Source organism: Condylostylus longicornis, unplaced genomic scaffold (genome assembly GCF_029603195.1).
Source record: "Condylostylus longicornis isolate FDR11 unplaced genomic scaffold, ASM2960319v2 ptg000004l, whole genome shotgun sequence".
Taxonomy (NCBI): Eukaryota; Metazoa; Arthropoda; class Insecta; order Diptera; family Dolichopodidae; genus Condylostylus; species Condylostylus longicornis.
The window spans coordinates 15,603,462-15,627,869 of record NW_026577973.1 but is presented as its reverse complement, the minus strand read 5'-3'; the positions used below and the strand labels follow the sequence as shown (position 1 = coordinate 15,627,869).

The 24,408-nt window shown below is 27.4% G+C and overlaps 4 protein-coding genes across 9 annotated transcripts; 2 read left to right on the top strand and 2 right to left on the bottom strand.

Annotated features, from left to right (window-relative positions):
• Positions 1-5,325: 5,325 nt before the first annotated feature.
• On the top strand, positions 5,326-6,943 carry LOC129608984 (actin-like protein 6B). The gene is made up of 3 exons (XM_055520798.1): positions 5,326-5,627; positions 5,703-6,542; positions 6,592-6,943. Exons 1-3 carry the CDS (start codon positions 5,426-5,428, stop codon positions 6,825-6,827), a joined length of 1,278 nt encoding a protein of 425 aa, XP_055376773.1. The 5' UTR covers positions 5,326-5,425; the 3' UTR covers positions 6,828-6,943.
• On the bottom strand, positions 6,849-8,470 carry LOC129608992 (S-methyl-5'-thioadenosine phosphorylase). Of its 4 annotated transcripts, none has more exons than XM_055520812.1 (4): positions 8,445-8,470; positions 7,918-7,994; positions 7,083-7,858; positions 6,849-7,017 (listed from the first exon to the last, which is right to left on the bottom strand). In XM_055520812.1, the coding sequence occupies exons 1-4, from the start codon at positions 8,453-8,455 to the stop codon at positions 6,976-6,978; spliced, it is 906 nt and encodes a 301-aa protein (XP_055376787.1). In that variant the 5' UTR covers positions 8,456-8,470; the 3' UTR covers positions 6,849-6,975. The 4 variants fall into 4 exon arrangements, with proteins under 4 accessions (XP_055376787.1, XP_055376813.1, XP_055376795.1 ...); XM_055520838.1 differs by having other exon boundaries at positions 7,083-7,862; positions 8,445-8,463; XM_055520820.1 differs by lacking the exon at positions 8,445-8,470 and adding an exon at positions 8,069-8,091.
• A 413-nt stretch (positions 8,471-8,883) lies between these two features.
• LOC129607851 (uncharacterized) lies at positions 8,884-15,933 on the top strand. The gene is made up of 7 exons (XM_055519076.1): positions 8,884-9,081; positions 10,305-10,468; positions 10,531-11,539; positions 11,601-13,016; positions 13,086-13,892; positions 14,238-15,127; positions 15,216-15,933. The coding sequence occupies exons 1-7, from the start codon at positions 9,024-9,026 to the stop codon at positions 15,522-15,524; spliced, it is 4,653 nt and encodes a 1,550-aa protein (XP_055375051.1). The 5' UTR covers positions 8,884-9,023; the 3' UTR covers positions 15,525-15,933.
• A 2,151-nt stretch (positions 15,934-18,084) lies between these two features.
• LOC129608565 (myotubularin-related protein 14) lies at positions 18,085-24,044 on the bottom strand. 3 transcript variants are annotated; one of them, XM_055520180.1, is made up of 9 exons: positions 23,760-24,044; positions 22,871-23,514; positions 22,367-22,723; positions 22,092-22,289; positions 21,878-21,964; positions 21,688-21,813; positions 20,692-20,907; positions 20,055-20,216; positions 18,087-19,600 (listed from the first exon to the last, which is right to left on the bottom strand). In XM_055520180.1, the coding sequence occupies exons 1-9, from the start codon at positions 23,853-23,855 to the stop codon at positions 19,465-19,467; spliced, it is 2,022 nt and encodes a 673-aa protein (XP_055376155.1). In that variant the 5' UTR covers positions 23,856-24,044; the 3' UTR covers positions 18,087-19,464. The 3 variants fall into 3 exon arrangements, with proteins under 3 accessions (XP_055376164.1, XP_055376155.1, XP_055376172.1); XM_055520189.1 differs by lacking the exon at positions 20,055-20,216 and having other exon boundaries at positions 18,085-19,600; XM_055520197.1 differs by lacking the exons at positions 21,688-21,813; positions 21,878-21,964.
• Between the last annotated feature and the right edge of the window lie 364 nt (positions 24,045-24,408).

Genomic DNA, 24,408 nt, shown 5'->3' with positions numbered 1-24,408 from the left:
ACAAGAGTTCGAATAAGTGTTATAATTATAAATGAATAATAATAATTTCGAGACATAAAACAATTCAAAATTGACATTTGTATTTTAATTATGCATAATCTTACATTAAATATTTCTTCACTTATACATTTTATAAAAAAAAAAAAACAACCAGCTTTATCTAGGTATTGTTATATTATAACGCTCTAACGTTAAAGAGAAATTACAATCTGTTTGATAATTCTAAATTCAGTTTTTTGTTTATGGAGCATTGGTTAAAAACGGGCTACGTGTGTATTGTGACAAATTTGTTCTATATAAAATTAGATGCACTCAACATAACTGTTATACAGTTTCTTTTATTTATTGTTATCATAACACAATATTATTTAAATACATATACATACAAACGTATATATTATTTTCATGTTTTTAATTTTTTTTTTTTGGACTTTGTTCTGAAACTAAATTTTATACAATGACAACCGTCTGTACAGAAATAACGATATTGTGTACACTTGCACTCTGACCAAATATTCAAAATGAGTATTTAAATTACGGGTAAGTATAGTATATACTCGTATATTTAAAAATCTAAGTAAACAGCTGTTGTATACTATTAAGTATATGTAAAAGGAAAAAAAAAATGTTGAATGTACTTATAATATTTAGCACTACAAGTATTATAAAACGTAAGGGAATGTTCATATGGTGATTTTCTCAAAATTTGAATACATCGGGAAATATAATGTTAAATTGAATTTATGCTTACATTTTGCATTAACTTTCAAGTTTTGCGTTTTCAAAAATCACATTGCATATATTAAGAAAAGTAATTTGTGATTTGTCATCGCTTAAAATTTCCGACTGTCTCTTTTCTAATTTCGAGAAATTATCTTTCAGTTTGATTAAATTTTGTTCTCGATATATTCTAATTATATTGATCGGCATGTTCATATTTTAGAAAAAAAGAAAAAACCTCTTTAAAAGAACAGGAATATATAAAAAAAATTATTTTCTACGCAAAATCGTTATTCACGTTTCTGATTTGGTTTATATGGGGAAGAATTGCTATAATCCATAGGTTTTATTTACTCATTATGTATATGATTTTTTATATGCTTACTTCATATTAACTTCATATGAACAGATCATATTTCCAGATATAAGTTAATTATTCCTAGAAGGTACATCACATATACATACATATGTTCATTATTGATTTTAATTGAGATATTTATAATTATACGGAGTGTTTCATTTTATACTGTATCTTATACGAAGTATCGCTATTCCAAAAAGTTTTGTCAGAAACTCATTGAAAAAAGTTGAAATAATTTGTAACAAGCTTACTATATAGCTTCCGGGCATATAAAAATGGAGTGTACATATATACACGTGTATATGCAAGTATATGCAATCTCTTTTAATATCAAATTAAAAATATCAAAGCATAAAACTGGTTTAATTTTGTTGTAAATCAAAAAAGAAAAACCAAAAATTTATGAAAATGTAGGGTTTAGGTACTCAATTACATTAATGCACAGCTCTCAAATACGCAGTCTTTTAGGCGATTATCGGATTTCTGTTCAAAAATAACTTATAAAACAAGGATGAATTAACTGCTTCTTAAGCCAAACTAACAGTTTTAATTTGAAAATTACGTTTAATTGGAAATTTTCTTTTTAAATAGATTAAAGAAATAAATCAACTTTATGCATAGAGATTGCTAAATTTTTTTTTAATATATTCATTACTTTAGTATTAAAAATACTATATAATCAGTAAATAGAAAACATATATTAACTACCATTACCCAAGTGTATACTTAAGCAAGAATTCTTTTTAATTAAGCACAATTTTATACAAAAATTTAAATAATATCGTCAAACACTTCTCAGATTAAATATTATGTAATACAAAATGCAATGCAATATAAAAAGCATATTATTTTGAATGTTGGTCTTCTATATAGTTTGCTGATTAAATTTGTTTTCTATTATAGTATTTTAACATTAAATGAAACACAGTGCGCGTGTTATAAGTTTGTATCAATAGCTTTTTTTTTCAAAAATTTATTTCCTTTTTCCTATTATGGTCTACTAATTTTCGCTATCTAAAAAATTACTAAAAGAATCTTCATTGAAAATCATGATCATGGTTAAATATTAAAAATACTTCAGTTATTCCTCAATTCTTACAATATGAACATTGATCGTGTTTTACGGATATGCAACTTTCATTTTGTGCTAACTGGATATATGATGCATTGGTTCTTCTCAAAATCTAAAGAGTTTCGTTTTACATTGTTTAATGGAATTTTTTTCACTTTATTATTAATATGGTATTTAATTTGTTTAAGTCAACATTTTGCCCAAAATGTTTTCATTGCAATTTTCGAAGAAATTTCACCTATTTTATACTTGTGCATGGAAACTCATCTTTTTATGGGCATCAAAATATTTTTCTGCATAATTTACGATTCCAATGGAATTGCAAAATTATCCAGCGAATTTTCAAAAATATTTTCTGAAAGAGAAAAAAAATTTAGCATTGATGAAATACTAATTTACGCGATTTTATATTCAACGATTATTTTTAATATTGGAATTGGTATATACAATTTATACAATTTAAATTTTCTACAATTTCATATGACAACATTTTTATTACTACAAGCATTGTTTATACCGCACTTTCTTATTGCGAATTCCTTGAAATATTCATGTGTAATTGCTTGGTTTTTTAAAAAGGAAATTAAATATATAAGATTAAGTGTTAAAAATATATTTGAAAAAGAAATTTTTGCATATAATTCTGAAAAAAATAATAAAAAATTACCAAATTTCGATATAGAAATGTATTCTTTATCGAATGTAATCAATGATTCACCACCATTAGATAGCTTAAAAGAACTACTAAGGATTAATGAAAGACTACAGGATATTCAAAATTTTGGCAATGAATTCAATAAAATTGTACAAAAGCAACTTTATATTCTAATTTTTCAAAATACAGTAGTTATGTTGGCAATTTCTTATGGTATAGTGTTTTTTAGTGCAACGCTTCAAATTATATTCGAGGAAACTTTTAAAAGAATTATTTATATCAATTGTATGAGTGTATTTATAACTATTTTTTGGGATTATAACTGCCTTTTTGGTATTCATTATTTATTACAATATGAGGTGAGTATTTGTTTTGAATTAAAATAGTTTTACATTAAATTCTATTATTTTTTTATTTGTAATATTATATTAATGTTAAGAACAGGAGTGGATTTCTTATAAACACAAAAGTATTATTAAATGTATTATCAAAGTATATATATTTCCTTGCCAACTCACTTAATTATCAAATGAACTGGAGTCTTAGACCTTAAGTTACAATTTAATTATCAAAAACACAAAACCTTCTCTTCAGTAACATATTTTTTAAAGCGCAATTGGATTTGGCGGAGAAATGGTACTGGGAAATCAAATTGTAGCAAAAATGTAAATTAACTAATTTTTTCATTATAAATTAAAAATTTAATGAAAAAATCAAATTAATCATTATCATAACTACATATATCGATTAATTTAATTGTTTAAATTAATTTATATAGCTTACGCTTATAAAACTTATTTGCCCTGTAATTAAAAATTCATTTTTAGCTTACTATAAATAATAATAAAAAAATTAATTAATATTTTTTTATTTAAAAAAATTCATAAAAATTTTATGTATTTTTATTGCAGATCACTCTTTTAAAAAATGAAATTTTTTTGTATTTAAAAAGCAAACGAAATAGTGCACTTACTGAAGTTTTAACTATGTTCAAAACATCCTTAAAAGATTGGAGTCCTTTTAAAATATTTTGGTTTTGTAATATTGATTACTTAACATTTACAATTGTATATACTTACATAATTAAAGTTTAAACTTTATGAAACAAATTTTTTTAACCCAATTTTCGTTTCAGTGGACTGTGCTTAGCAGTTTACCAATATCAGTTTTACTAATTTTTGTATACTTTAATGAGAAGATGAAAAAAATTGAAAACAACGAGTCCTCAATTGACGATGTAGTGAATTATGTAGATAAATGATCACTTTATTCATCTTTGGGTGTATGTACTTATAAAAAATAATATAAAACGGATGTCGTTTGTAAATTGTAATATCTTAATAATATAAAATAAAATACGAAATTATTTTACTATTAAAAGATTGAACTAAATTTCATTACCCGATTATAATTTTATGCATATACATATGTGTAAGTGCATATTTTAACTATATGAAATTTTTGTTCATCTAAAATTCGCCGAAAATATTTCGCCGTCTTTCATATATGAATAAATTTTATTATTTATAAGAAACTTCAATATATTGACAAATTCAAAAGCGTTGCGAACATTGTAGCTTAACATTTAAAAGAAAGTGTCAGAAAATCAACACAAGTTTTCCGATTTGTCACAAGTGAAGTAAACGCTAGGGTTAGTAATTCATAGCAATTTATTGTAGTTCTGATATACATACATAAATAATAATTTTATACAGTAAATAAATTCATTCCATAGAAATTTAATTCGCATTAAATTTCTATGGAATGAATTATTTATTGAAAATATACATACATAAATAAAATATATACAACTTATATTGAATTATATTACCCGTATAAATATATCTTATGTATATAATTAAATAAACATCACATACATTCACAAAAAGAATTGTATGATCTTTTAATACGACAAGATTTATATGAAATTATTTTCATTACGCATATAAATATAAATAATATACTGGATACCTATAAAAACGTGAAATTCGTATAAAAACATATAAAAAGTTGATCTTATTGAAGATTTATGATATTAAAAAGCTTGCGAGCTACCGCTTGCGTAAGAACACGTATAAATTTGCCATTTTTGATCGATTACTTCCTCTTATAGTTGCGTATTGTATTTTTTTTAGTCAGCTGCGAATTTAATTTTGAAATTAATCTGGCATACGTTAAAACATAAGAAAGAAAAAAAAGTTGTAGTTTTCGTTATAGATCGACAGATTATTTTGACAAACAATGACATCTTTGACATAAACAAGGTTTCGACGTCTTATTTTTAGCTATTTTTCCAAAAATTCACAGAGTGTTTTCATGCAACCGTAAAATATTTTAATTAAAAAATTTTGATACAAAGCTGCAAATTTTTTTTTAAATTACCGAATTTCAAAACTATACTAAAAAAACATCAAATAATCGATAAATCGGTTAAACTTCGATCGGTTAACATCGATATTTTTTTAAAATTTGTTCTCGATATTTATATATCGATACAAATATTGGCCAACCCTGCAGACGCTGTTTAGTATTTAGAAAAACAAAGGTGATTTAGAAAAACCCGAAAATTTTTATTAAACCTTTTTTAAAATAATAGTGCCAAGATTTCATTGTAAATATGAGTTCTGGTGGTATGCTGTACGGTGGAGATGAAATTGGTGCTCTTGTGTTTGATCCAGGGCATCATTCCTTAAGAGTAGGGTATGCACAAGAAGATACACCAAAAACAGAGATCCCTTCTGTAGTAGGTGTTGGACCAGAAGATCCAGACACCAATCAAGATTTGGAAACAAAGCAGGACAATAATATCACACAAAACAGTTGAGTGACTTGGAGCTACAACCTTAATTACTTACAACAGTTAATTATTTAATATAAACATAACCAATTTTTAGATACCGGTCGAAAGTATTATGTTGATACAACGTATGTAAATGTTCCTAGATCAAATATGGAAATCCAAACTTATATGAAAGATGGGATGATCGACAATTGGGATTTATTTGAAAAAGTTCTCGATTATACATATGCCAAAGTTATTCAGTCTGAGTCAGAATTTCATCCCGTTCTGTTCTCTGAAGCTTCTTGGAATGTACGTAACAATAGAGAGAAATTAACAGAGCTTATGTTTGAGAAATACAACGTTCCTGCGTTTTTTTTAGTCAAAAACGCGGTATTAGCTGCCTTTGCAAGTGGTCGTGCAACAGCTTTAGTAGTAGACAGCGGAGCAACACATACATCTGCAGTACCTGTACATGAAGGATATGTTTTATCTCAGGCAGTTGTTAAATCACCGTTGGGTGGTGACTATCTATCACTGCAATGCAGACAGTATTTGGAAGGACAAGGAATCGACCTATCTCCTGCATATAAAATTGCTTCAAAAGAAGTTATCAAAGAAAAAGATAATCCAAGATTTACTTTACGAAAATTGCCTGAAAATTTAACCCAATCTTGGCAAAATTACATGCTTAAAGGGCTGTTGCAAGATTTTCAAATGTCGGTTCTGCAAGTTTTAGAAAGTCCATACGATGAGAGAACTGCTTCGCAAATTCCATCTCAACCATATGAATTCCCCACCGGATATCATCAAGAGTTTAGTTCAGAAAGGTTCAAATTAGCGGAAAGTTTATTTGATCATACTATGTTAGGGGCAGGGCAGTTGGCTTCCACAAGTGTTGGAATGTGTGATGCCGATGTTCGAATGTCATTGTTTGGATCAGTTGTCATCACAGGTTTAAGTTTAAAGCATGCCTTTCTCTTAGTAATATTTTTTTATTTTAGGAGGAAACACACTACTTCAAGGATTCCCTGAGCGTTTGAATAGGGACTTGCAACACAGAGCACCTTCTAACACTAGGCTAAAAATGATTTCAGCCAATGGCAGTGTTGAGAGACGTTTCGGGGCGTGGATTGGTGGTTCAATTTTAGCTAGTATTGGTACGTTCCAACAAATGTGGATATCTTCGCAAGAATATGAAGAATCTGGTAAAAGTCAAGTGGAAAGGAAATGCCCTTAGGTTAAGAGAAAAACATAGCTGTATTTGTGCATACTTTTGTGAAAATTTTATTCCCCAATTTTCAAAATAAACAATTTCTTAAAGCGAAGTACATATAATAAAACAAAATACGTAATAAAACGTTCAGTGTTTCTCTTTTTGTAGATAATTATTTATTGTGCGGTTTCATAACACTATCTTCCACTTGTTTCTGAAATGCAAAAAATAACATAAGTTGTACAGTGCATGTATTAAACACTAAAATTCTTAATATACCCTAAGTGAATATATATCTTCAGTCCATTCTTCTTTCGAGACATTTTCGACTGCCGCTATAATAATTTTCTTAACCTTATCAACATTTGCTGAAAAAGTTTTCAAAACATCAGCCACAGTAACACTTTCACCTTTTTCACGCCAACAGTCATAGTCTGTTGCTATCGCTATAGAACCATATAAAAGTCCGGCTTCTTTTGCTAAAACAACTTCCGGGCATGTTGTCATATTGATTAAATCTCCCCCCCATTGACGAAACATTAAGCTTTCAGCCTGAGACGAAAACCTTGGCCCTTCAATTGCCACTATTGTAGCTTTTGGATGTACTTTTAATCCCAACTCTTTCGCTGTTCTTATAAGTATATCCCGAATTCGTTCATTATAGGCCGGGAGCATTGGCAAATGACAAACGCCTTCAGGCGAACTTTCATTTCCATCATAAAACGTTTGGTGTCTTTTGGTTGTCCTATCAATAAAATCATTCGGTATTATCAAATCTCCTGGTTTATAGTCTTCCCTTAAAGAACCAGTCGCAGTGGATACAATTAAATGAGTACACCCTATAGATTTAAGAGCCCAGATATTACCACGATAATTAACATTAGATGGCATTATAGAATGTGTGCGGCCATGTCTTGCAAGCAAAGCACAAGGAACACCTTTTATGCTTCCGGTAATAATGACATCTGATGGATTTCCATACGGTGTACTCACAGGAATTTCTTTCCTATTGTCTAATATATCTGGATCATCCAAACCTGAACCACCAATAATGCCTATCTTATAAATAAAAATAATTGTGCAATGTGAAGCAGTAAATAAAACATTTACTCACTTTTAAGGAAATAGCCATTGATTTTAGATGAATATTTAGTAAATGAGTATTTTAACAGCACAAACTCGTTACAGTGACTATATGCAAAAAAAAATACTGATAAGAAATTTAATAGAGCGCGAACAAACAAAAAAGGTAGAAAATTTATTACAAATTCATAATACTTTTCAAAAATCATGAAAAGTATACATCACTACACAGGCTGTACCGATTTGAAAAGCATGCAAAATGGAAGTTTGACAACACTATATTTCATTCATGGTTTAGTAATAATACATAATAATAATGTAAATATTACGAGATATTGATCATAAACTTAAAAAATAGAAAATTTATTTTAATTTCACAATGCTTTTCCAAAACCATAAAAAGCACAGACTGTCTCATAATAACATAACAACCTAAATATTATATTACAGTCGTATGAAAACGGCGTATGTAGTTTTTTATTAAGGCATTTTCATGTTATGTCATGAATCTTTACTCTAAACTTATTGACCAGGCAAGTTAAGTTTTTCAAACGTTACCTTTTAGTCATAACATAACCAAAAACTTTGAAGGAACCTATAATACTTGCGGTTGTGTATTCGATTTACATGTTCAAAATCTTCATGTGTTCATGAAGAAAAACTTAAGAAACTTAACAAAAATTTCGAATATTTCCGGTATTTACATTTTAAAACTAAAATTTTATTTAATTGGACGCGAAAGTATAAACACATAAGGTTATCTTCTACATATATTATGCCGAGAAAGCTATTTCCGTTAAAACGTACTACGCGAATTAACTAACGAGCAGTTTGAACTCTATAAAATTTGTCTATGAAAATTCATAATATATTCTATGGCAGCTATATGAAAAGTTGGCAACAGTATTTAGTTGACTTAACAGTCGTTGAAAGTTTGACAATATTTCTGACATATTTGTTAGATTTTGACAATTCACTTAAAACTATGGTCTAATAATATGACTAAAAACTAAACGTAGAATGCTGAATGAAAATAAAGTGTGGCAAAAATTTATTAAACTAAATTTTCAAATTTATTTTGTTTTTGTAATTTAAATTAAAATTTAACTTGATGTTGTATTATCAGTTTATATTGTGATGGCGTATATAAATGTCGCTTCATGGACTCCAGATCAGGTTACAGATTGGCTTAAAGGTATAAAAAAAATTGACCAAAAGTTTAGTTTACGTAATTTTTATATTATAATTCATTCACTTCACTTAAATTTTTTTAAATATTTTTTCAAAAAAAATAAGCATTTAAAGGTTGCGCCAATATTTCCTTTTTTATTGTTTGCAAGAATTGTGTGACTTTCATGATTGGTCAGTTTTAGTTGACGGCGCTCTTTTGCGGGAGTTTTCATCAATTGTTTAATTCGTTTGTCATTCGTAGAGCCGAAATTACTTGCAATTCCATTTACGTGACCCATTCCTGTAAGACCAACAATAACTACTGGGTATTTTTTAAATTCTCTACATTTATTAACTGCAATCGTTATAGAATGAGCCAGAATATAATCACGTTCCGAAACGAAGGCACGATAAATAGACGGGATAAATTTTTTTATTTCTAAAAATATAGAATCGTTTCTTTTTAGCACATCAATATGTTCTTCAGTAATTTTAAATTTTTGTATACAAGTTGAATATAATTCCACCAGAAATTTCAGCTTTTGCTTGAGTGATAAATCAGATAAACCTCTATCAATGGTAATTCTTAAAGGTCTATCACCTAAGAATATTTTACAACATGGAAATTTAATGATTTCTTCAACAGCTCTACGACACTCTCCCCCTGGAGCAACACCAAGTTGCTTAGTAATTTTTGCATTAATTTTGGCAAAAGACAAATAAAACATCCCTTTTGTTATACCATGTTCCTTAAATATTTTCATGACTTTCGCAACGTTTAAATTCAGTATCTCTTTTAATAATGTTTCCTCGTCCAGATATAAAAAATGAAGGCGGGAAGAGCACAGTTCTAGGACTAAACCATCAGGTTTCACATTTCGAATAACAAATGAAACATCAAGGCAGGATTTTTTACTAAAATGAGATGTTCCCACCAAATATATTTTGTCTGATTGGCGGGTTGTTAAAATTTCTACGGTACCAGGAATGTGTGCTTCAAATTCTTGCATTGTAGGATACAATTTAATATTTTCTTCGTTTTCATTCTTCGGCAACATAATGTATTTTAATTTTGTGAATTAAAATTTGTTCATAAGTTCAAATTTTCAATATTTCTAAACTTTGAAATTAAAATGTAAATATATTTTTTGAAAGTCAAAAATTTTTTAAAATTGAAAAACACTACACAATGATTATTTGTAAATTTTTGTATGTAGGTATATAATTTAAAATTAATTTTTGCTGCAGGTTTGGATGACTCTATGTATAATTATGTTCATTCGTTTACCAACAATGAAGTCAACGGACAGAAGCTGCTAAATATTCGACCTTACGAATTAGAACAGCTCGGGATGGCTTCAATTGGACATCAAGAAATAATTCTTGAAGCTGTGGAAAACCTTAGAAATTTTGTAAGTGAACTAATTTAAGTTTCGTAAATATTAACTTTTAAAGTATTATATTTTTATTTTAGCATTATAACTTAGATAAAGAAAATCTGCAGTTCCTAGCATTACAAGTAGCTTCGGCTTCTCAAAATTTATTTCGCCAACTAACACATTACTGTGATAAATCTAAAATTGAGACTCAAATTCTTAACGATATTACGAGAACAATAGCAACTATTAAACCTCTAGTAGCGTGGCTAGAACGTGCTCCTTTCAAAGGCCATGTGCAATTTAACGAAATTCGAAAAAATATATTGAGACTTGGTCTGGAAATGGCAACAATGGCGCAAAGAGATAGATTTGTCGAAAATCCAGTAGATCAAATTCATGCAACAGCAAAAAAGCTTGCGAAATTAGCAGATTATATAATTCAGGATATTACAGATCCAATGTTGTTGCAACCGGCTGCTTTAAACTTAGTAACATTAAAAAAGCGGGAGTCAGAGCTTGGTTTTAACTTAGTTCCAAGTTATCATGGCATACACCGGGTTACTGAAATAAAATACAATTCTCCAGCTCACACCTCTGGTAAAATTGAAGATGGTGATGAAATCGTTCAAATCAACTATCAGACAGTAGTAGGCTGGCAATACAAAACAGTTATTCTGCATCTTCGTGAGTCCCCCCCAGATGTTTTATTGACACTAAAAAAAAGGCCTAAGCATACAAAAATTTATGGTCAGATTTATATGCAACCGTATCGATTACCGAGTAAAAAACGTGCTTTAACAACAAGATGGGGGGACAATTTGCCAAGCCCACGAGCAAATTTTTTAGCAGTGCCCGATTTCAATCTTCCATTTAAAATAACTGAAAAAAGTGCCACAAATTCTTCAGATACAGATTCAAGCTGTAGTGATGATATTTTAACCCCAACTGATCCTAAATCTGCCGATAAGGAAATTCGAATGTATTATCCGAAACCGAGGGCTGTTTTGCAAAGGAGAAATACCATATGCGGGGATGAATTATCTTATTTTAAGAATGTGACAGTTCCTTTATGGCATGAAAGGAAAACTGGTGGAATCCAAAGTGGTTCGTTACTTAAAAAATATTAAAAAGTTTGCAATTTTTATATAACTTTTACAATTTTTAGGAGATCCATCATCACCTAGCTTAAGAGATAAATCTGTTTCTTTTGGATTTGGACTGGAAATAGCTCCAAGACCAACAACTTGTATTGGCATAACCGGAAATGGCGGTAAATATAATGAACTTGTTGGTCTAAATAATTCTCTACCTGAAATTACAAAAGAAAAAGATAAGTTAACAAAACAAAAAGAAAACGAAAACGGTTGTGATATTATTAGAAAAACACAAAACTCCAATAATGAAGCTAACTCTAAACCTGGTGTTTGTAAGGTTGTGCGTTTTGGCTCAAATATGAAAATTGACGACTATCCAGTTGATAACAAATACATCTGTAATGTCGAAAACACAATTCTAGAAACGTTTGAACCAATTCCGTATGCCGATGATGAGGACGACAGTAGTCAGGAAGCCGAAACTCCGAAAATTCCTATTGAAATTTCTTCTCGAATATTTTCTTTCGAAAAAGAAGCACGTGCGGCTCCAAATGTTCACAGCGTAATTACAAACAATAGGATTGGTCAAAATCTTAAAATAGAACCAGATTTGTGTCAAGCTATCAATACGGCGCTTTTAAACAGACGTGGCAGGCTGGATAAATCCCATAGTACACCCACCTACGATAATTCCGGGGAAGAATCTGACACACCTCCTGCAATAGAACCAAGAAAAGAGTTTTTATTAACTACACCCCCATTACCTCCACCACGGCCGCGAAAGCAAGCCGAGTCTTTACAGGTACCAATTCCACCGCCAAAACCACAAAATTTGTCACAGAATCTTCAAATTCAAATGCTACATTCGGCAACAGCAGTTACACCATCGATAATAACCACAAATACTATTCCAATTAGTACAACTTCACCTCCAGTAATACCCCCTCATAGGCCAATACACATTTTACATAAACAAGAAGCTACTGTATCGCCAACATCACCAGAACATTCGGACTTTGAATTACCAGTTAAAACGAAAGGATTAACTTTGAAAAAGAAAAATAGCTTAATGGCTAAAAGAAGAAAAATTAATTTAAAATTGATCGGAACTGGCGACATACAAGGACATTTATATAGAAGAACAAAAGACAAAAGGGGTGTGACTTATTGGGCTAAACTTTACTTTGTTCTTATAGAAACAGTTTTGTACGGATTTCGAACAAAAGATGCTCTTAAAGCAAATTGTATGATATTTTTGCCAGGGTTTACCGTTTCTTTAGCTGAAGAAGTGCATTCTAAACCATTTGCGTTTAAAGTTTATCATGCAGCCAAAACGTTTTATTTTGCAGCAGAATCTGCAATTGCATTAAACCAGTGGATGGATTTTATAAAAAAAGCAGCTTTAAAAGAAAGTCAACAAACGCAACAACAACAAGGTTATGATGACATAAATCCTAAGGAACTATATTCCGAAACAGACAGTTCAGGTAAATATTGTTAGGTGTTATTTTTGTACCAGTAATCAATGAATTTTCAAAATCATTTAAAAATACTAGGAGACGAAAGCTCAGCAACAAAACAACTGTGTACACCTTCACCTATAACAACACCAACTTCTACACGTGATATTTTAAATAGTCAATCTAAGTCGAACTGTAATGAAACACCAACAACGTCAAAGTCAGATAACAAATATTTGGGTTCTTTGAAAAAGTTAACAAAAACGTCATTAAATTTTAAACATAGTTCAAACATCGGTACTGGAAATAATTCTAACGATAAGAAGAAATCAAGTGATATTCCGGAACCGACGGAGCAATTTCGAACATTTCGAAAGAAACCAGGAGGAAGTTTTGGAGTTCAAATTGGAGCTGGGGTTTCAATAACCTCATCGTATCTAGATAATAATTATTCCCCTCAGCCGCAGTTAAATTCTCCTCATCAAAATCAAATACAACATTTTTTTCCCCCTGAACAAACACCAAGAAAACTTTCATTAACAATATCAACTACTCAAAATTTAACAAGTAAAGAGGAAAACCGCTGGGATGAGCCCTCGTCTACACCTGGAACTCCGAAACCTATTTCAGAGAATGATAGTCAAATACTACCCAATTGTACGGATAAGGAGCCAAAAAAATTGAAGAAGCCTTCTCCACATAGCTTTATTCATGCATCTAATCCAAATTTAATTGAATTTGATCAAATGTCTAAAACCTTAGAAATGCCTAAAATGAACAGCAGTAATTCTTGGGATACACATAACAATTTACAGGGATTTCAAGGTTTAACATTAAAAGATTTGATGCTACAAAAGCAAGAGGAGGAGGCTCAAGATATGTACAATAATCGCGTTCTTTTAGGTAAGTAGCTGAAATCTGTGTTCCTAATTTTTATTTAAAACATATTAAAATGGATATGTTTATGATATGGTATATAAATATGTTATAGAACATTTTTTATTATCTGCCAAGATATTTTATTTTTATATCACAAAGTATAATCTCAGTACATTAGTATATGTTATTTTCCAACATCTCAGACATTATTTGTCTGATCTCTATTGATAATATGCGAAATATATTAAGATATCATTTATGTAATATTTTTTTGTCAGCCAAATGTAGTTTAAATGAGTTTTTAAACTTTTCAAATTTAATATTCGATGTACTTGGCACTCTAATTGCAACTAAAACTTTCTTCTTTAGGTGTTGAAAAAAAAGACAAGGCTCAACGTAATCCATCTAACATAAGTAAATCTTCTTCAAATTTTGAAAACAACGAACATGGGAATATAATAATGGCAACTTTTAATAAAAGTCGGATCCAAATGCGCAGTTTACCTAAAACTCCCGATTATGAAATGAGTTTTAAATTAGATGATGAAGATATTAAAAGAACTCGTACTAAAGAAGGTCTAAAACTACGTGATTTTGGATACGAATTAATACCGGGAGATGAACCTACAACATTAAATGTAAATGATAATAGCAGTAGTAATAATGTAAATGAACATCATACCAAAAAACACAAAATCTTAACGACATATCATGCAACAAATGTAGGACATAATACTGGTTTAACAGTCTCGAATAAGAAAAAATATTCAGTCAGTAATGCCAGTGATCACCATGAAAAATCAAGTAGGGGTGGAAGTTTTAAAAAACATATTGGAAAATTTGAAGCTTTCAAATCATCTAGTGAAAAAATTTTTCAATTTAAACATAATAGCGACGATTTGAAAAATTTAAAAGCTGTAACTTCGTATACTCCTATGACCTTACCATTGAATAAAAAGTCTTCTCATTTGTATAATATTCAGGTTCAAGATCAACAGAATAAAATAAAAAAAAGTCAAACCTATAATAATGAATTTAAGGAAATCAAAAGAGTTACAGAAGAAAAATCACACCATCGTAAAAATTCTGCTCCAATGCCAATTTTATCGAAATTTCAATTTTCCAGTGCCGCTAAAACAACGAAAGAAAAGAAATTGCTTGGATCACCAAGGTTGCATCGCGCGATATTTGGTCGATCATCAAATAGAATCGAACAAGATTATGATCATGAGATATTTTGCCCAATTACTTTTACCAAAGTGAGTAAATTTAGTTTCTTATAAGTTGCGTATGTATTTGAGTAATAAAATTTATTTTGACTAATAAAAAATTTGAATATTGTTACAGGCACCATCAAATCCGCCGATTGTTGATAGTGTTGCAAATATAACACCAATATCTAATACTGAAAATCAAGCCAACACTAGTGTAGAAATAATAAATCAACAAAATTCTACTGTTGCTCCAATAACTCCAATACAAAAACAACAGCAACAACCATCTCAAATACAATCTCCTCAACCATCTGTTCAAACTCCTGAATACCCAAATCTGGAATGCCCGCCCGTATTTGAACCTGAAACATATTCGTTGAGTGATCCAAATGCAAGTTTAACCCTATTACGACGCCGAAATACTTTTGAAGAAAATGCTTAAAAATAATGTGCAGAATAATAAGCAAGGTTACATTTTGATTAATGACTAAAAGCCAAATTCAAATATACTCTGTAAAATAGTACGACATTATTGTTCATTTTGATTTGGTGCCAATTAAGCTCTTTTAAATTCATAGAATACATTGAGCTTTAAATCATAGAACCTTATAAATAACATGCATACATATATTATATTTAAGAATTGTATATAACAGAATGTATTCATAAATATATTTGAAATATTAGAATTAACGAAATCTTATGAAAAAAATTTTTATGTTTCCCTTAATTTGTATAAAATGTAAAGGAGCAAATACAATTTATAACAAAAATTTATTTAAATTAAAACCTTTGTATAAATCACGTATACAATATTAAACTAATTATAAACAATCTTACAAATATAATGGTTATATATATTTGAATTGTTAAACAAAACAAAGAAAATGTGAATAAGCAAATTTTAATAATTTATCACTTTTTCTTTTGTTTTTATTTTTGTTTTTTCTTAATAATTAATTATTTACGAAAAAAATAAAGCATAGGAACATAATTAGCAATTTTTCAATCATAATGTTTTCATTGTTGCAATATTTTTCAGTAAATGTAGAATAAAATAATACTTAGAGTGTAGTTTTTCTAATTTAAAGAAATATATAAATTAAATGAAAATTCCTTTGTTGAAACATTGAGACATGCATAGAGTAGTTCATTTTTCATTCAAATTAAGGTGATTTTATAATCAAAATTTTTTAATTTTTTTTTTTAAATACTTTTGTTTTTTAGCTTTGTCCTCAAATTATAGAAATAAAAAAATACAGTAAGTTTTATTGATTATGTAATTAATATAAATTTTAAAATTAGTTTTTAAGTGGAAAATATTTTCTTTTTATAAGAACTGTTGATTTTCATATAAAATATTTAGGATAAATACTTTCAACTAAATATTTTTTTAAAGATTTTCATTTGTTTTTGGAATTTGTTAGAGTAAAACTTTTTAAATATTTTTTATTAATAATGTATATATTTCAAAAGTATTGATTTTTTTAATGTATAAACCTTATCTGAATTTCTTCCTAAGTTTTTAGTTTAGAATTTCTGTGATTTTCTATAAATTTAGGATTTTTATAAAATTGATAATGTTACAAAACATTGATAATGTAAAAAACAAAAGAACAAAATAAAATAATAGAATCAAAAATAATAATAAGCATAAATATAAATTTGTTCGATATTATATTTAAAACTATTTTAGTAAAAAAAAAAAACAAAACAACAATGTAATTGATATTAGTTTCAAATTAAATTCTCTTAACGCCACATGAAAACAATCAAAATAAAAGCAAGTTTTCAATCTTAAATCTAAGCACTCGACTGTAAAATACTATCAAAAACTTTTTTATAACTTTTTATCTACATGAATAGTAGTACATACTTATTTTTCTAATCATGTATTTTTACACACTGATTTATTCATTTTTTATTTGTATAATATTTTATCTTAAACAAAAATCATAAAACAAATAAATAAAAAATTTTAAACTAAATTTTTGCTCAAATACTATATCTATAGATATTATGAAAATATTCAGTGAAAACATTTTTCTTGTTTTAATATTTTTGTTGACCATTCCAAATAAATATATAAAACAAAAAATATATTCGAAATTAAATTTTTGCCTTTTACAAACTTAAATAATTTGCGTTAGATACAATATTATTTTTTATTCCTTTGTTTGTTTGAATTATAATTTTTAAATTTAGTGCCTTTTTAATTATGCAAATATTAGCTAATTACATTAGAACGAAAAAAGCACAATAGTATTCAAAATATTGAAATTTATTGATATATGTAGGATCTTTTATTATTAATATAATAATTTATTTTCAAAATATGTATATTTAATTTTACAATATTTTATTGCAATTATATTTTATGTAACGTTATAACTAAAAATAATAAAATTATAACTACACCAGCAATAAATTTTCGTTATATAACTTCATAAAAAATGGAATTTTATTATTATTTCCTTTAGGTTATATTCAAATGCTAAAACAATAGTAACTATGGTTCATTTCTAAAATTTTATTAAAATTAATTAAAATAATAAATAAATTTATAGTTACTTTCATTTATATAATAACATATATACAACAAACTAAGCAATTCAATTTTGTTTTAAATAACATGAATATTCTGTAGAAATTTTTTAAGAAGCTCCAGGTCAAAATCAAGGAATTATGGTAAATTTTTATCTTCTTTAGAATTTCTTGATAAGTTTAGTGCCAAAGCATGCACTTACAGAGTTTATTGTTTAACAAAAATTCAACATTTATGTTAATTTTATTTTCATAACAAAATTATTTTTTGAAGAGCATTTTCACATGCAGACAATTCCTAACTTAAGTCTTCAAAATCTTTTTTGGCTCAATTATCGATTTAACAAAATTAAGTACATAGTTTAATTTGGCAGATTTGTAATATTTTCTATATTCAACAGTTTTTTACATTACGATTTATTTAAACCAAAGTATTTGGGCAATATTTAGTCTACAAAAGCAGTTGTAGATTACGAACGTTCGCCTTTCTACAGATTTTGCAGTTTCGATTTATTGAATGTAGCTTGTGTTATGGTTTAAATTATACATGAATTATCAAAAATCGGCCACTACTTACCGGAGATGCCTCTAATTCCTTAATAGTAATTCATTAGCAGCTAATATTTCTAACAAATTACAGAGATTATTAATCAGTTTATTAGTTAATCACTTTATTTCCTGGGCAAGTAGAATTAAATAAAATCAAGTTGTATTTTTGTTTTTTTTTTTCTTTTTTTGTTTAGGTTTAATTTATTGAACTGAAGAGAAAACTAAAATATAAAACATTTTTTTCGCCAAATTTTCTATTAAATATATAAATTTTTACATAATATATTCATGTATTTGTTATTTACAAATAAAATTACATTATACAAATACAACAACATTATTATCGTTATTACTCTTATAGTATTATTTAATGAATAATTTTATGGGTTTCATTCTAATTACTTCAATATTTATGTTAAAAATAAACAGGCAGCATTTAACGGTAAACAAATTTTATAGAAAATATTTTGTTTTTTTAATTAATCGAATAATTTTTTAAGGAATATGAAAAAAACAAATACATATGATTGAACTATACAAAATTAAAAAAATGATTTTATTAAAGACTAATGTTGTAAAATTTCATAAAAAATTAGAAAATTAGCAACAAAGCTCAATTACAGAGGACGTGATTATTAATTATAATATAAAAAATAAAAAAACTTAAAATATTTCATTTATTTCAAGAAATTTATTTCATATATAGTTTTCGCTTACGCAATACTTGTTTCGTAAAGATGCTGTTTGGGGCTTCAAAATTTTGTGTATTTAATACTTTAATAATTATTGTTAATTAGAATTTTTTTTTTTCAAAAAATCAAACTATTTCAATTTAAAAAAAATTTATTGTTAATTAATAGTTTCGATTACTAATTTAATTTTAATTGCAATTGACTTGAGAAACAAATAGCTAATAATTCCATCCCTTGTAATTGAGGGTCAGCTCAACTCTAATAACGATTGATATTTTGAATCCGAGTTGTTTATAAAATTTTATATAATTTTGGATTTGAATAGATGATTCAAATTTTCTGCAGTTTTTTTGTTTTATATTATCTACTATATTCATATTAAAATTTTTTATTATATAATTAAGTAAGAAATTAACAAAAATTTCTTTCTCTTGAAAATTATTTCCGTATAAAAAAATAATTACAATATTGTTACTACGTTTATGTTATTGGTTTTGTTTCATTTTTGTTGTGTTAAAGTTGCTCAGTTGATTTTCATTGCTACAATTTTTTTTATTTTACTTTAAATTCTTTACTACTTGAATTTTTAAGCTGTAATTAGAAAAGTTGATCTGCGATTGTACCAATAAATGTTGCCAAATTCATACTAGTTCCTTCTTTGAATTTTAAACCAATCGTTTTACCATAAGCTTGTATAAAACAAGCTCTAACAGCACTTAGGCGTTGCTTTCGACTGAAATACACATTAAAAATTTTTTTACTTAAAATAATAAATTATTTATTTTATTTAAAATAATTTTGAATTATTGAAAAAACCACAAATATTCAAACATAGTCCTGAATTTCAAGTTTTAGTGTTTTTTAGATACACATATTACATTGTTGTAAGTTTTACCAATGCTATGGTATAATAACTATAAAAATTGAAAGTTTACGTTTATTAAAAATGTTGAAATTCTTTGAGTCAATTAAATCAAAAAGTTTTTATAGTATACAACGTTCTTTGAATTTTTAACTACACTTAGCAATGTTATTTGTGTAATTATATGGAATGTGCTTTATTGTTTCCAGGTTTTCAAGCACATTCCTGTGCACATTAATTTGTATGAAACCGAGAAATTTTTAAAATAACAAAAATATTTTTATAGAAATATATAAAAAGAAATAATCTAATTAAAGCTACGTACTTTCCATTTCGGCTATTACAGTTCGTGTAATAGTCTTTATTATGAACATTGAAATCTTCACTCAAAAAATTTTCCAAATCGGAAGAATGATCTGACAGATTGTTGATTTGATCGGCCAAATTATCATGTTCATAACTATTTTCTGCTTCATTATCGGCAGATCTATAAAGAAATTGATGCATAAAACAAAATCTTTCTTTTAATTTTGCGTCAAAAAATGAAAAGCAATTTAAAATAGTATTTGAGTTAAGGCTAACTAATCTAATTACATCAATTTTGAAATTTAAGAAACATTTTAATTTAAGTTATGACAAATTATTGCACAAAAGCATTTACATACATATATAAAAAATTACGGACTAACATATCAAAATATAAATTTTTTTGTAAGAAAAAGCATTCAAATTTAATTTACACATGATGAATTTAAAAAATGTAAATCAAAGAACTGAATGATGAGCTGAGTGCAAATGATTGAATTGATTTTTAAAGACAGGAAGGAAGAATGAATTCTGGAATCCGAAATATTGTATTTTCTCACGAAATAAAAATAATTTTATAATGTAATATGTATGATCTTTAAGGTCAAACGTTTTATTTTAAATTTAAAATTCATCAAAACGTAAGTTTTACTTACAGCGACGAAAAGCTTTTAGTCTCTTTGTGATTTGAATTTGAACAATTAGATTGTTGGTCTTGTTGAATAAAACGCATCATATAACTTCCGTTTCTAATTGAATCAATACTACCGGTTTCTGTGACAACTTGCCAACTTCCATTAGATGATGTTGATTCTTGTCGTTGTCGCTGACATGCACTTACTTCTGGTACAGATATTGGACTAGTTTTTGAACTGAAATTTAGATTTAAATAAAGATTTAAATTTTAAATTTTACAAAAGCATCGTTATTTAAGGATTTCAGAATGATTTATTTTTTATTTACTCTACATGATTAAGTGTTTTAATTAATTTTCAAAGCTAGAAAAAGGATTATTCAGTTCTTCATATTCAAAATCAATTTTATCATAGTTTATTCATAAAATATAATAAATTTTTTTCATAATTTTAAAACTACTTTCTGTTAAAAGTACGACGTTATTATAACATTAATAAATTTAAAGGAAGCTAATTTTAAAGATTTCAATGAAATCGATAAGACTCTTTCTCCTTTAAACTGTTAGCTTAAACATATTAATAGGCGGCGTAAGATCAGTTGTAATCTTACAAAATTTCTTATAAAATTTTCCGTTTTTGCATCTCTAATATATAGATTATATAACTAAGGAATATACATTAAAATATTAAAAGTTACAGTTAGAAATTAATAGAATATCAGTTCTCATTTTCACAAAGTAAAAAACAAGAAAGAAAACGACACTAACACAAAATGTACTGTTGGTAAATATTAATCTATTATTTAATTAAACTTTTAGAGCTACTGTTGGAACAGTTTTAATTTTTACGCAACCGTTTTTCATTAAAAACAATTAGTTAACACGTAAAATAATTTTCCAAAATATTTATCTATTAAATCATACTTGTAATTTATAATCTAGGTATTACCAAAAGCAAAATTTAAAAAAAAAGGCTTTTAATTCAAAAAAAAATATACAAAGTTACAAAAATGATTACCGCTTTGGATTAGGCGATCGATTAGTTATATTATTGCTTGAAAAATAATTTTCATTTGTAGTTGATGACATATCACAGTTAGCAAAACTATCATTGCTGTCCTGATCAAGATTTTGAAAGAAATCCCTGGCGAAAATTAAAGTTTTTTTGATTTAATTTTATTTTTTTATTTTTTTTTTTAATGTCATACTCTTTTAAAGAATCATCATCACAGCAATCAGACTTTAATATAATAACACTGCTACTTCCACTACTGCTTGTAGTTTTAGTTCGCTTTCTTCGAGAAAGAAATAAAGAAGTGATATTTTACAGCCAATTATTTTTTATATGTATTTTGAAAACTCACTTTACAGAATCTAATGATAAAAAAAAAAGAAATTTTATCTACTTTCACTTTAACTTACCTTTGCTCGAGAATACTAAATTCTTCATCTGTTATATATTTAAGAACGTGAAAGCAAAAGAACATTATTTCTTCGCCCCGAGTTAAACGATCGGGAAGCTGATGGCCAAATTGATACCAGTCATAAGCTAATGTAAAATATGCCATTTGCAACGGTGTCATTGAATCATGTATTAATCCATCTGCCCATAATGAAAGCCTAAAATATGTAAATAAGAATATTATTATAAAATTATTTTGAAAATTCGGAAAATCTTTTTGTCATTATTAAAACACCTTAACAATGATATGAATAGTGGTGTTCTGTCCCACCCACTGATACAGTGGACTAGAATGCCAGAATTCTCCTCCTGAATGTATTTTAATGAAGCTTTTAAATAATTTTGTGTTATTAAAACTAAATCCCATTTACGATAATCTTGCCAGTTCAAATCAATATCAAATGCTGGCCCTGTTCTTGGTATATTTAGTGAAGCATCAATAAAATTTTGTTTCCAGTTAAAGTACAAATTTTTCGCCATATAATTATTGTCGCGAAATTTTGAAAAAAATTCACAGCCTGGATAAGGAAGTGAAAGGATGTTGAAATTTTTGTAATGATTCTCTGGATCAGCCTTTTCCGAAGACGAGACACTATTAATGTTATTAAAACAAAATAATATATTAGCACATATTTCTATTACTTTTTTCAATATTATATTATGTGACGAAGATAATATGATTAATTACACATAAATTATGTGAGTACCTCTTTTAAAAAAAATATTTCTTTGTACTTACGCTACAAAATATTTTATTTTTCTTTGTTCCACCATTAAATCGATAATGGTATTAACATTTAAAGATTTCAACAACTGAATATCACTTTTAATAACAACTTCGTAAGAAAATGGTGATGGTTCCGGATTATATAAAGAATCAAAAGGAATGTCGTCTGTAGTAGAATTATCATCCTGATCCATTTGTTGAATTTGACTATTTTTACCACCGTAAATACAGTTATGAGCATAATCGACAACTTTGCGGCCGTAAGTTTCAGGCATTACTGATAATGTCGATGACCTACATATATAATTCCCCTTGAAATAAATGACTGGCACAACAAATCTTTGACGACAACGAGCATATTTGGCCATAGTAATCATTTCTCTGGTCTTCCCAGTGTCATTTAAATCTTCATATATAACATTTTGAGCACGACCAGATACACAATTATTTAGAGTAGTCGAATTTGTTGTTGGTGTATTATTCAAATCAGTATTTGGAAGAACATTAAAGCCATTAATACTACGCTGTCTTTCATATTCGGGAATAAATATTTTGCAAGGATATCTTGAATTTAATGCTCCATTAATATTATCCAGTTCTATAATTTTGTAGTCAAGTTTTAATAAATTTTCTAATTTTTTTGTAGTTTCGTATTCCTTTAAAAGAAAGAAAAAATATTATATTTTATTTTACCTTTGTTTACATAAATAACTTATAATTCTATCAAATCTGTGATGTTATATGCATGTATATATACTTATTCGTATATGTACTTATACATTTATTTCTTGTGTTATGATCATTACATATTTCTATGGACGTGGTTATATTCGAACAAGGTCATATTTAAAATATTTTGAAAATGTAACTAAATATCAAATAAATTCAGAAAAACACTTACAAAACTTCCTTTTTCACATAAACCAGCCTCATAGGACTTTTTTTCGAATTTTTCTAATAAGATTTGAAGGTCTTCTTGCGTTACATTGCACTCCATTTCTCCTCAGATACATTTATTTCGTTCTCCAAAACAAAATTTATTTGGGATTTCCAAGTTTGTTTAATCTGGCTTGATGATTGAATTAACTCTTTTTTTTTGATTTTTGGACGAAAAATGATCACAAAAACTTTGGTAATCACACTTAAATTTGCTTTAATGCGTAGAAATCTAGTTGCAAATGCAAAAAAATACGACAATTAAAGAAGTTGTGACAGTTCAAATAAACTGTCATAAGAATATTATTTTTCTACTTTCGAATTCTGAACGATACCATATTAATGTTTTTTTCCGCACTTTATTTTATGTAGATGTCTCGTGTGTTGATAGTAAGGTATAAACATTCCTATCGTTATTTATAAAATTGTTAATTGCAAGAAAAATGAGAATATCTACATATATAAAAAAAACAGGACAAAATCGAATAAAGTTAAGCTGGTGTACACATCCTGATCCCAAAAATTTACATGGGCAAATATTGATTGTATAGCAATTAAAACCTTTCGAAAGGCAAACACGTTTTAGCAAGGTCGGTTTTATTATCTGAAAAAAA